The 14,185-nt window shown below is 37.2% G+C and overlaps 1 protein-coding gene across 7 annotated transcripts in view; it reads right to left on the bottom strand.

Moving 5' to 3' along the window:
• Positions 1-2,467: 2,467 nt before the first annotated feature.
• Positions 2,468-14,185, bottom strand: part of CDC14B (cell division cycle 14B) — a 46,358-nt gene continuing 34,640 nt past the window's right edge. For 2 of the 7 annotated variants that reach the window (XR_014576826.1, XM_083817930.1), the window contains 2 exons: positions 9,318-9,434; positions 2,468-5,716 (listed from right to left, as the gene is read on the bottom strand). Coding sequence is in view for 3 of the 7 variants with exons in the window: in XM_083817930.1 (XP_083674056.1) it covers positions 5,677-5,716; positions 9,318-9,434 (157 nt within the window). In the remaining 4 variants the exon portion in view is untranslated. The remainder of the gene's footprint in view (positions 5,717-9,317; positions 9,435-14,185) is intronic. The other 5 variants (XR_014576827.1, XM_083817931.1, XM_083817932.1 and 2 more) reach the window with 3 other exon arrangements.

Raw genomic sequence — 14,185 nt, 5'->3', positions numbered from 1 at the left:
CCTCTGTCTGTTTTATTTAACAGCTGGTTAACAGGCCGCTATGAGCTGCTGTCACCTTCCAGCAAAGACAGGTCCTCAGTCTAGAGTTGTGCAGTAGTAACTGCTTGAATGAAAGACAGCATGTTCTACATAATGTAATGAATTAGCAGGACGGCTTTGCTGAAAAGTAAAAATAGCAGCAAAAAGGTGTTGATTTACTTTTTCCTCTTCTGACAAAAGAAAAAGGAAGTTGACATAATATAGTCCAGGAATTGTATGCTTGTTGGTTGAGGTGCCATTTGGTTGTATTCTTCATGTTTGTAAATCAGATGTTTTTCCTGGCTCTAGTAAAGGCTGCATACCTTGAAAATGAGAGAATGTAAAACTCAGGAGCCTTTTTTGTTCACGCTTCTAGTCAAAGGCTGGAAAGTGTCTGATCAATGGGAGGAGGGGAAGGAAATCCTGAAGTATGGGAGCAGGAGGGGAGCCAGCGTTAAATGGTTCACTTAAAAAATAAAGTGCATATTGGTGTGAAAGGGGAAGAGGTGGACAAAAAAGCACCTGGAAACATGGCAGCAGGACAAATGTTGCCTGTTATAAGTACTGAGTAAAGGTTCAGCCCCAGAAGCACGATATTTTGGGAAGAATAGGGACTAGAATAATACAGTCTTATTATGGCAGAACTCAAACCCGAAAAGAAACTCAGATGTGTTTAGTTGGAAACTTTTTGAGGGAGGGGTAATGAGGAAGCTGAGCCCTTCCACAGTGAAAAAAACTGAGGAAATGACCTACCATCATCTTAAGGAGGATGGCATGAAAGCACTGATGGTGGTAAAGGTAAATCCATGATGCTGTGACTTGGTCTGCTTCAACGCTCGCTTAAGTGGCTATATTCCTGCTATTAGCAGCAATCATTTTGGTTTTCTTACTTTAATAATAGCTGCTGCTATGGGTAGTCTTCTGTCTTCTCCCTCACTCCTGCAGGAGCAAGCAGTTTAGGACTTACCTCTGTCCTGTTCATGGCGTGACTGGTGTGCAGCACCCGGGGTAGTTCGACAGGCTGGGGGGCAGCAGTGGTAGTGACGCAGCAGCGCTGAGCGTCTGTCGGCATGCAGCAGGGCCAGGTCACACCTGGCTGAGGGACAAAAAGCAACTGCTGCTGGGCTGTCTGGGTGGTACGGTTTTTGGCAGATTTCTTAGTAGCCTTGTAGATTGGGAAGGAGTTTGAAGGGAAGGACACTGACTGGGAGAGCAGTTGTTTGAAGGACAGAATGTCTGGATCCACACCCTCACCGTTCTCCATGCAAAAAAAAAAAAAAAAAAAAGGCAAAAAAAAAAGTGCCAAATATCTTCATCAATGGACTCAGCTATTTAAGGTTAAAGCGTGCAGTGTCTTTGTAAGCCCAGCCTTGAATATTTCAAAAGATACCACACCAGCTTTGCTGCAGTATGTTTGTATTTTATCTCCTGCATGGGCTGCAGAGAACCTGTAATGTGAAGGAGTCTAAAGAGAGCCAAATTGAAGTTAAGTATGTTTCTGAAATACTGTAGATTATTCTTGCAGTGTACAACACTGTCCCTAGTTTTGGCCTGGGCCACTGTGCAGTTGTTCTCTGTAGCCGTTATCAGTCCTCTTCCCAGCCCTGCCCAGTGCCAGTACTGTGTAAACCTCTAATGAGAGGGCTAAACTCTCTTGGGACAACACCACAGATGTTATCCCAGGAAAACCCCTTTGTTCACTCTTCAGCAAGCAACTAGTTTGTCAGGAAAACGTGGTTTACACATGCATGTAGGTTTAGAAAGGACCACCTTACACCAGAAGAACATAAAGATTTTCCAAGCAACACGTGGAACATCACCACTTTCTGGAGCAAGTGGAAGTTTACTTTTTTGTCAAACAAGTTCTGCTTGAGGTGTGCACACTGTGCCTCTTCTTACATATGTAAGAGCAATAATAAATACTTGAGTTGATAAAAATTCTCTCTGATTATTATTTTTTTTTTGGAGTGCACTAAAATAGATTCCCAACACTTAAGCAAAACAAATGTTTCTGAAAATCTCACTTTTGAGAAGTTTTCACTTTTATGGTAAGTATCAGAGTATATAGTATTTCGTGGAATACCTGTTCCCCAAAAAAATGAGTACTATACAATCATAAAGGAAGAAAATAAATTAACTAGAACCAGTTATTCTGGTTTAACTATATATATGTATAAATATATATTTTTTTTTTAACTGGGTAAGAGTATCCCAACAATTCATGTACAATTACCATTATTTTCTGCAGTGAGTCCTCTGAAATGCAGAGCCAAAACTTATTTCTGAAATCAGAAAAAAATGTGAAAGATTCGTGCTTTAATTAAAGTTTCACAGGCAGGTGAGATTCTCATTATTTTTAAGAGCACAGAAGAGTCAAAATTGTACAAGTATGTTTTTGTTCTGAGGTTCTTTTTAGAATGCTGGAAATAAAAGTGAGAAAACAAACTTCTGATTATTATTTTTAATTTTACACAATTCATGTTTACAATTTTCACTATTCAATATTTTGTATAAAACCAAATACAATATGCAATATTTTCAAATGACACACAAATGCATATTGAACTACTTGATATTACAAGATAATATGAAGCTTTATCTTAAAAATACCTCCAGCAAAATAAACTCCCATTCTGTCAATCCAAGTTAAAAAAATATGATTAGAAATATACAATTTAAAAATAATCAGGATGAACAGTACTGATTAGTCAAGGACTTCTAGATCTTGATAGTCTGTACATGGGTTTACACAAGACAAACAGTCTGCAAACCATTAATATAAAAACTGCAGTGCAACAAACTGGTGAATATCACTTGTAATTTTTCTTTTTTTTTCTCCATTTTAATGCATGAGTCTCTACAAATCTTATTTAAAATAAAAAAATAAAAGCAGCACTTCTTCTATTGTCCTGGGGCAAAAGGACAAGGTCTGATGCTGTAATGGAAGCTAGCAATTTGATCTAAGATAATACAGATTTCGAGTATGTTGCATACTTTTGAACATCATGGAAGAATTCATCTCTCATGTATTTGAAAGAAGAAAAAGAATTTGTAAGTTTAACCAAAACTCCTAATTGATAACAGCAGAAGTAACTTCCTTCAGCTGCCCTGTTGCACTGCTGCCACACACATTCAATTTTGGCACATGATATGTCACAATTCAAAACAGATTTGGAAACCAAGGACTCCCTCACCCACACCTATTCCTTATAGTTGTACTTAAGACAGCTTTGGTATGGTATAATAAAAATACAAGACAAAGTATTAAAAATTCAGACAAACTAACCGATACAATTAGATGGGACACAATGAGGTAATGGGTCAGTGCACCATATAAGGCTGTTTGGAGAGTTCCAATGTAAAATGTTTGACAGTTTTGTGTTTCTCACCAAGATAACTGGCGGTGGAAGGGGTAGCCTGAAACACACTCATGCCAGACATGAAGTTTCGGTTTAGCTAGAGTTGCTGTGGTGTGTGTTTGTGCACTTATTTTATGCAAATTTCTTCTGATGAACCTGAAAGTGCTAATGGCATTGCTGGTTACTTTAGGAAAGGGAAATTCCAATTTGGAATTTTGAAGGGGTGTGAAACAGGCTGTCTTTTTTACATTAGAAAGAAGTTCATCTGAGAGATGGGCAAAGCCATACAAATACTAATGAATTTTCTTCTAGCTCTCACCACGTTACTTTCATACATTTTTTCTGCCTATTAAGACTTACAATCAGTTTACTGATCATATTTTTGAGATGATAATATTCCTCAAAAAAAAAATCATATTTGCACAACATACCTGCTATTGTGACTAACTGTACTTCCCCTTTATGGCAAGGGGCCAAAAAGAAAAAAAGAAAATAAAAATAAAACTTTAATCTTTTTATCAGGGTGAATTCTGCCTCGTTCTTTTAGGTGCACTTCACCTAGAAGAGAGTGGAGGTGAGGGTGATGATTAAGTGGTAAACCAAAAATATTGAGGGTCTAAGCCTCAGTGCTTCTTATTTCGCACCATGCAAGCCCTTCCTGTTTTCTTTGTATTCATATTTGCAAATTTGTAGTATCCAAACTTACAGATGCTACCTGTAAGCTCACATACATTTTATATCCTGCCTCCCCTCCAACTCATGATGCACTGTCCTGCCACAAAAAAATTATTCAAACCAATGTGTGGTTATTCACAGTGGCACTGAGAAACTACCAGCATAACAGAAAACTTCCTTTTATTTGAGAAGACTGGAACTAGTCACTGTTCCTGCCTATTTACATTCATAGAAAGAAAATTCTCCCCCTTGCAAAGGTAATCCGTATCTTTTAAAAACTCTGTTGCTAACATTCCAGATGTAGTTTTCAACTCCTTTCTACTATAAGAGTTACCGAATGAAGAGAGAACTATATTCTATTTAAGGCTATGTGGTACCAGTCCTCATCTGAGGGACATGCAGCTATGAACTTCCAGCTGGCAGACAAGGATGAATCGCTGCAAAGCAAACCTTTGAGATTTCATAGTGTGAAAAGTGGTAAAGAAAAAAGGCTGCCAGTGTTTGAAGACAGTCTTGTAGTGGATGAAAATCTCAGCCTCAGATTGTTCTAAAAGCTTACACTGCTTTTAACAGAGAGGTAAGCTGTAGTTTTCAATGTGTTATAATTAGATGTTAATAATTATACCTGCCCCTGAGTTCCACTACCAATCTCAGTTGTACAGCAAGCTTATTTTCCCCCCCCCTTTTTTTTTTAAGGTGCTGCACTCATTAGGTGTCTTCAAGCTAAAAAAAAACAGTGACATTCGTAAGTTATTAAATGTACCAATAAAACCTGGAGAAAAAAAATCTTACCCTTCAGATACAGTAATCTAAAGTCTCGCTTAAAAGACTTGAAGATATGAAAAGAAACAGTAATGACATTTCAGTATGACAGCACTGCTTTAAATGGTAAGCTGTTTTTCCTCCCTATTAAAATCATACCAGATTTAAAGCAATTACAATTAGGTAAAAGAACCAATGGTTGTGAACAACTAAAAAACTCATTACTATTAAAAGCAACAAAATTGCTTTTTGTTAGTTGTTTTTTTTTTTCAAAACTAAAAAAAAACCTTTGAAAATAAAGCACTCTTTGGTGGACAATAGTTACTGTGTTCTCAACACTGCGGCTTCATAAAAAAATGTCATACAAAGTAAGAAAGAATAGCCAATTAATGCAGGAGAGTACCCATACTACAAGTAAAAAGCCTTTGTGGTTGATTTTCAGTCTCAAGTGGAGACTTGAGCCCAGTCTGAATGAATAACACAGATATATATTTAAAAACTCCCACCATCTTTTCACTTCTGGTGGTCAGCAGCTATAAGTGATTGCCATCACAATTTATACACATGCATCATATATACTAGGAAGCCCTCTTTATAATAGAGAACTTACATATTTACACCTGAGTCTGAATTTACACAGATTTTGTTGGCGTTGTTTGAGGAAATGTTAGCAATTAGGACACTGTCTATTGGGCATGTTGACAGTTCATTTTATTCTACAAGTACGAAGGAGTTTCTTCTGTTTAACCTTTGCTGAGAAATGAAGCCAAGGTCATCTTCCTAGAATTGCATCAAGTCTGTTACAGTTGTATCCCCTTCATTCCTGGATATCCCCTTTCAACACTGGTTGCTTGTTTGAAATTTAACGCAATACTGTTCTAGTCCTTGGGACGGACTGGCTGCTGAAATAAAACATATTTGAGGAAAAAAATTAAATACGCACTAAAAAAATATTTCAAGTAAACATTGCTGACAAGAAAAATGAGCCAACGTTACTTCAAAGAAATGAACAGAAGATAAACGTCACTGCATTTAGGAACATAGCAATACCGTTTGTAAATAAAGCACAGACTGGTCTGATCACAGACAATACAAAGAAAGGGTCAGTTTCATACAGAAAAGCAACAACGGATTCAAAGTACCATGCAATCATTAATCGCAACTGCTGTAAAGCACTCTTTTTCCTTCTCTCCCTCTGAACTATCAGACTGTAGGAAAGAAACAGTAAAGTAGAAAGAATAATAAACATTTTTTTAGAACTAGATTTAGATTACATATAGATAAGCTCCAAAATGCTGCAAGCAATTTTCAGTGTTTGAACAAGAGTGCAGAAGGCTGCTTTACAATTCCAAGCAAAGCAAAGGCATATGAGATTTTAAAAGCATATTCCTCTTTGTTAGTTTTTGTGATATATACCTTTCTGGTTAAAAGAAGTAAATGAAACTATATGATGTGGCTTTCATACGTTTTCTCCTGTCCCCCAGTTATTTCTTCTTGTAATAACTTGACCTCCATTCCCTTAAAGACCTCTCTACCTAACAAAATTCCTTCACCACTCAAGATTTCAATTCTAACCAATTACTAATTACCTACATAATCCTACACCTATAATGTGTGATAAGACAGAAAATACTGTTTTCAGTTATTTGGGAATTTTTGAAGTACCTATATGAAAGGAGAACACTGTTGGCCAGGATGCACAGTGTTCCTGTCCTGGCGCAAACAGGTTGGGTATGCGTTTCTGCCAGTCCAGCTGTTAAGTGAGGATGCTACTCCAGTTGGGGATCTTTGGGATCAAGCATGGACAATGATGGTTTACGTTAAGGGTTAAGATTTTGGTATGGCTCTTCCATCCTATATACTTTTCCAGCTGAAATAGCACATTGTTCCATCTACTAAAAGTGATTTAATATCAAGAAAGTGTGGAGGGAAGAAGGAGAGGAAAATGATGCATCTGTCCTTAGAGTGATCTGGCATATTCATCTTGTTAAAATACAACTGCTGACTTCTCAGTAACTGGCAGATTTATATGGGACACATCCTAACCGGAGGAACAAGAATAGATCTGTGGCATCCACGGAAAGAGACTGTGGAGAATACTTCATTAATGTGATTTCTTGCAGTTCAATGAGAGTGTTATTTCAGTCACAAGAGACAACGTGTTGCATCCACCAGTACTGGTCTTTTGTAGATGGCAGGTGACTTCTAGAGATGTTCCACAAAGGAAATGCAATGAACATTATTAATAGTATTTAAACTCTCTCAGATCCCTTAGCAAAACCAGAATAGGGTATTTTAGCTGCAAAGAGCTGTTTTGGCTAAAGAACCATTCTGGGGGCACTTTATACGACGGTGTCTCCAACAGTCTGAAGGATGAAATTGTAGATGCATTACTCAGCTCTGCAGATCATACCGCACTAGGATGGGTCACAAATGTGATTCATCTACAGTAAAAACTGTAGAAAATGACCTAGAGCATCATCAAATAAGATTCATATAAAAATACTGCAAGATGTTTTCACTGGAATACATCAGACAGACAAGAAAACAAAAGTATAAAGGTCTACGTTAATGTCAGAAGTTCAGAAAAGGCAACAGGACCTTGACAAAGATGGATGTTGGTTAGGACATGATTTCAATTTTTTATCAGTAATTATTATCCTCTACCTTGCATTCTATTTGACCTGGAATAGGTCAATTTGAACTAATGCAAATTCACAAATTTCAAGAAATTCGTAAAAGCTTCAAGTGAAAAGACATGAAAAAAGAAAAGGAAGGCTTAAAAAAGAGTGATGTTTTGCCAAATGCTACAAGAAAAATAAAAGGACAGCTACAGGATTAATAGCGAGGTACTAAATTGGAAGTCCATGAAATTATACAATCATACTGCAGTAGCCTTTAGAGGCACCACAACCCAATTAGCCCTCTCAGATAAGAAGATAATTAAGAACTTCAGAACTGTGACAATAAGTATTTAGGACTACTTTGATTATTTGATCCATGCATAAACTGACTGACATTCTTTGATCTCAAAATTAGAAGACACAGTATACAGAATGAAATATTTGGGGTAGAAGTTTTTGAAAATACATTAAAATATGGAATGTTTTATGAAGTTTGAGATGATTTAAAACCTGATCCTTCATTTAAAACCTGAAATCTTCCATTAACTTTATTTTAGGGATGCTGTTTCCTTCTAGTCTCATCTCACTCAACACAAACATCTACCTGAAGGAATGCTTTTCAGGAACTGAACATCTCTGTTCAGTTACACATCTGCATGTGTACATCTACCAGGAGTTGCAAGTAGCTTAAAACTGGAGGGGCATGAAGAACAAAAAAAGCTGTCAGAATCCCATCAGTCCGTCTGACATGGAGAAAACAATGCAGAACGGAGACAGACCTCTGTGAAAGACCTGAAGTATTTAGTAAAGCACACATTTCAGGAAAGATAAAATATTTCTTACATATTGTTCTATGAATCAAAACGTAATTCATAAAATTCATATGGCTGCTGCTGAAAGTTCTGACTAGCATATTCCTTCAGCCTGCTATTCATTAGACTATTTCCTTTGCCCACGAGAGGGGATTTTTTGTAACTTCCGTTACCTGCAAAAAAGAATGAGGCTGGGGAATGAAAAGCTCTGTAGGGAAAAAACTGCAAAAGAACCTGAAATTTTAAGCAATATTTATAAAGTGTGCCACATAACTAGCTTTTCTTTTCTTTTCTCTTTTCTTTTATTATTCACCACCTTTTCTCTTCCCGCAAAAACATCTGTTCATCATCTGGTAGATCCATTCAAAAATTTTTCACTATAAGCCTAAGTCAGATTCTGGTCATTTGAAGCCATTGAAAATTACTTGAAAATTGTATCAGTTTACATTCTCAGGCTCATCTTTGATAATGCCGTGGAAAGCCGCAGTAGAGGGGCATGAATGCATACTCACAGAAGAAACTTATCAGTCATGTGGCCATATGTGGACTGAACAGGTTCAGTCCAGATTACCGCTGATACTCTCATCACAAAATCTCATATCCACATACATGTACATTTTAGACACTTCACCTACCCGCCACCAGATTCTTCCTAATACTGCATTTCAGCCGCCCACATCAAATTCAATTCCTCTTAGCGTTGACTTAGCATGCTAACTAATGCTTAATGCTGTGAACTTTTCTGCCTCTGACTCCAGGCAGATGTTTGGTAATGAAAGACTTTTTTGTTCCCCAAATCCCTCACCTTCAGGAATTCTTATTCACATTAGGAATTACAACATACAATTTCAAAAAGTTCAAAGGCTCAGCAGCATATGCAAATCCCTTAAGATTTAAGGTTCCAGATATTCTCAGTACATGACATAAACCATAAAATTGCTTCACATTTCTCATTGCTAGGGGGAGGAGTCAGACTGTGGCAGAAACCCCTATCAGCAATGGATAGGCCAGCTCAAAGTATTTGTCTACAGAAAAATTACTGGATCTTTAAAGAGGTTAACTCTCACCTTTTTAAGCTTTTTTTTCTTGCAGCAGACCTGGTAGTTCTTTTAGTAATGTCTGTATTGTCAGAAATGCTAGGTTCAGAGGTTTTATTTTTCTGAACACTGGACTGTGGAATTACTCTGAAAAGGGTAGGAAAAAAAAGAGAGATTATATAACCTGAAAGTTTCTAGGAAAACACTGAAAAGAGGATGTTATAGTTGCAGCAGAAATAACAAGCATCAGTTGGCTTTTCAAAAATCATTCTGAAAAGCAAACTGTTCTGCCTGAAACACAGCCTTCTCTTTATAATGTTCTTATAGTTACGGTAATGCAAGTCTGTTTTATTAGGAATAGAAATGGTTTTTGGTTGGTTGGTTAGTTGGTTTGGTTTGTTTTTTTTTCATCTTTCAAAGAATAGATCAAACAATAAATTGTAATTTTCTTTTAGGTTTTTGGATGACAAAAAAAGCTAAATGTCTTAAGTTACTGCAACAACAGGAAAAAAAAAAAGGAGCAAATCTGAAGTATGCAACAAAAATAAATGTTATTTTCCAGACTGACATGGAGGAATTCAGAAAAAAAAAAAGAAAAAAAATAACAAGTAATTCAATTTGTGAAGATCAGAGTCTAAATCTCCTGCAGTTAACCATGATATATTCCCTTCAGATAGAGCAGCCTGGGAAAAGAATATTGAATATGCTGGTATTCTGCTCTTACAGGGAATAACTACACCATACTCAAAGTTCAGCTTTGCATGCTAGTTGTGCTACGAAGATTCTCTTGAAGACTCTTGAGCAACGTATTGACTGTTTCCTAAATAGGCAGATAAATCCTCGTGTTGTTTATAGTGTCAACACCAATAACAAAGGAACTATGGATTATGAAATGCAAGTAACTATTTTTAGCCACCATGCAACTGGTTTGTAGGGAAACCACGTTTTCTGTATTCCTAAATAATTGTAGTAAAATAATAATCCTAAGGAAAAAAAGTGACAACTTGCCTTTGGAGTCCAGAGATACATATATTTAGTGTAACATTTAATTGACCTATTTTCTAGTCCATCTGTGCAAATTTCCAGCTATAAAAATGTGCATTGTTTTAGAGATTTATATAATGTAGGGATTCATTCTTTTTTACCCCTGTGGCTATTAGCATTCCAATTCCCAGTGGCTTCACTGAATCCATCTCTGCTAGCAAATTGTATTAGATTAGCAGTTAAAACCTTCATTAAATTATATGAACTGTTGTCCAGTTGCTTAATACTCTGAAAAAAAAAATGCTTTCTAAGAATCCTAGATGTGAATGTAAAAACATAAGTTCTGTAGCTAAAGTGGACAGGCATGTATGGAAGAAATATATATGAGTATTTTCATACTGTGTAACATATTCACTTTTGAAGAGGCAATTACTGAAAACATAAATAGTAAAAAGAATGTATTTTCACTATTTTATATAGATTTGATAGTAGAAGTAGGATATGCAAGTGTACCCGAGAGAACACAATTTCATCGAAAATCATTTCTGGACTATATTTCTGAATTTTACGGCAGTAAAACTTATCAGCAACATTATTTACCACCTACTTCTGTATTGTTTGGGAAACGGGTGACTACATAACCAAAAATTTCATGTACGTTCAATTTACATTGGAACAAACGTCTTTTTAATATTTCAGATTTATAAAACCAAGCACCTTGCTTTGTGAAAATCCAAACTAAACAGTCTTTTCTTCCTCCTGGACAAGATACAAGATTGCAACAGCAAGGACTATTAAAATGCAAAGAAGATTTTACTGTAAACAGTATACAAAGTCAGAGGAATCAGTTATTTGAGAGGCTAAAAATAAACGAGATACCTTCGAAACTATCATGTTTCAGCAGACAACACAAATTCTTCTAACAAAAATCTGTTTTCCTCGCACGTCCAAGGTGGAGAGGTTCAAAACCTTAAAGTCCACTTTTTAATTTCTTCTGCTCTTACAAAGCAATTCAAACAAGTTCTAACACTAAAACTTAAAATTCTCTTTTCAGTGCCACAGTTGTCATACAACATGAACAAACCTGGGTTACTGCACTTTGAACTAAGCTTTGAAAATGTCACCAGTGCTGAAAACAGGCCAACGTTATACCTTCCATCCATGCCACTAGCAATTTCCAGGACTGAATGAAAAGGTACAAAGCCTGCTTACCCGTCTAACTTTTAGTCACTTAAAATAAAGTAGGACTGAACTGTGATACATGCTCATTTATGAGTGTTTATGCAGACAGAAATACGTAAAATTGTGTTTTCTCCTTAAACATGTACATACAATGTCTCTCTGTATAAAAAGCATGTAATGTATGTATAAAAGAAAACAAAACTTATTGGAAAATGATCCAATTATCCTTCTCTTGCAGTTCATTTTTTCCAGACACCAAAAGTTCAGAAAAGAAGATGAGTATATAAGTTTAGGCCATATATACTGACTAGTATAAACTAGAACACTACGAAGTGTTAAGATACCATCTTGCACAAACAAATATTCATCTTTTTGTCATGTCATAGGACAAAAAGTCACTACTTTCCACAAAATTGTATTTTGTGTGTTCGAAACGAAGAAATTAAATAAGGTTCTAAATGGGAAGGCGAATTATAAAAATAGGCACCATATACAATTTCACTGCAAAACCAAGCCAACCATGACACCCTCCTCTTAAAACTGCTATATTTACCTAAGTTACCTAAGGGTAGGGAGAGACGGAGCTGGCTTATGGGATCAGCTCAGAGCCAGCTTTAAGCATAGTAGAACCTTTAAGATCATGTACTCTTTAGTAGTTATTTTACATTTTACAGAGATACAAAGCATCACACAACCAGCCCCAGAGTACAGACTAGCTGAATTCCCGATTAGCAGAATATTTGCTGTATGATCAGACAGACATGTTTAACTCAGATGACATTCTAGCCTTCCAAGGCTTACAGCAAGCACCTCAAGGAAAACAGACGAGTTCCCATTTATTGCACTGACGTGGTGTTACAACTAAACACACAGCCGTCTTGAGACCCAGCTGTCAGCTTATGAGCAGCAGCACTGCCATCATGCTTTTACTGAAATGCTACCTCATACATGTGAGCTAAGACACAAAACTAGTTTTAACGTAAGGAATTTTGATTTAACACATGAGTAGAGTAATCGCCTCACTTGAGAGCAGGTTTCATAAACAGGCTTTAAAATGAACATGAAATGTAGCCACAGGAGAAGAAATCTTCCCAAAATCACAGCACAAAAAAAAAAAAAAAACATACGTTACGGAAGAGTAAAATTCACAGGACACCCACCCTACTGCTTTGTAACTGTTCATATAAAATAGTATGTCATGTTGCACAACTCAGCAATTAACTTACAGAAGTACCAGAAGAAAGTGCATCTGATGTACACAAATATTTTCTATTTAATGAAATACGATTTAAAAAAAAATAAAAAGCAGAGCATTCCCTGAAGACATGCTACAAGATGCTTTAATAGCCACACTACTAAAATAGGTAAACCATGTATGTTAAGTCTTTCATTTCCATTTAATCTGTAATGAAAACATCACTTGGTATTTCTGAACTTAATACATTCCCCAACACCATGCCAGTTTGCATACTACTTCTTTTTAAGCTGATATATTGGTCTTTAAACAAATCAAAGCCTGCTTAAATGGAAAAGTGCTGGGTCGGCAGCACCTTCTTGTAAGTAGTTCACAAGTTTGTTTTATCATTTAAACTGGGGGAGGGGACAAGGGGCACAAGGACCTGACACAAAAAAACTACCCCAAAACCTGATATAAAAAACAGAAAACTCAAAATGCCAATAAGCCAATACAACCTGGAGAAATCAATCCATGTAAAAAAGCTTTTTTAAAACATAATTGACTGCAATATCCTAGGGAGGGATAAAGGGAAGAGAGGCTACACAGAAGCATATCTTCCCTGACCTCTGGGGGCGGAGGGGGGAGGAGTTTACCCTTGCCAAGGTTATCTGTTTTATGAGGTCCTGATTTTAGTTTGGACAGAGTTAATTTCTTCATAGCAGCTGGTGCAGTGCTGTGTTTTGGATTTATGACAAAAGCAATGTTGACAACTCACCAATGTTTTAGTTGATGCAGAGCAGTGCTTGCGCAGAGCCGAGGTCTCCTCGTGCTGCCCTGCCAGCGAGGAGGCTGGGGGTGCACCAGGAGCTGGGAGGGGACACAGCCAGCACAGCTGGCCCAGGCTGACCAAAGGGATGTCCCATAGCATGTGGTGCCAATAACAGCTGGGAGGAGGTTGGAGGACATTAGGAGTGATGGCGTTTGTCTTCCCAGGTACAAGCTAAGCATGATGACCCCTGCCTGCTTTGCTGGAAGTAGCTGAACACCTGCCTGCCATGGGAAACAGCAAATGAATTCCCTGTCTGGTTTTGCTTGTTTTGCTTGTGCACACAGCTTTTGCCTTAGCTAATACACTGTCTTTATCTCAACCTACATGTTCTTCCACCTTCACTTTTCCAATTCACTTCCCCAGTCCCGCTGGGGATGAGTGAGCAAGCAGCTGTGTGGTGCTGAGCTGCCTGCCTGGGTTAAACCACTACACTGCCAAATGCAATACTGCTCTGTTCCTCGTCACCTCTCTCTTAGGAGGGCTGGCCTGAGACTTTAGGATTTTTAGGAAGACTGGCCTGAGACATCTAACACTTTCCTAAGTTACCAGTAATCAACAAGTGACTTGATATTCTTCATTCTACAGGGCTTCAGCATACAGGGCTGCCAGGCTAGCCAAGATTGATGACTGAATTACTACCCTGATTGATAATTTGATCTCTTAAAGCAGAAGGGACACTAGCTGTATAATGGAGAGAACATTAGCCTAGCTTTTAAGATAAAAAAA

Source organism: Anser anser (genome assembly GCF_964211835.1).
Source record: "Anser anser genome assembly, chromosome: Z".
NCBI classification, from domain to species: Eukaryota; Metazoa; Chordata; class Aves; order Anseriformes; family Anatidae; genus Anser; species Anser anser.
Note: the sequence above shows the minus strand (reverse complement) of the source record. Positions and strands in the feature narration are given on the sequence as shown.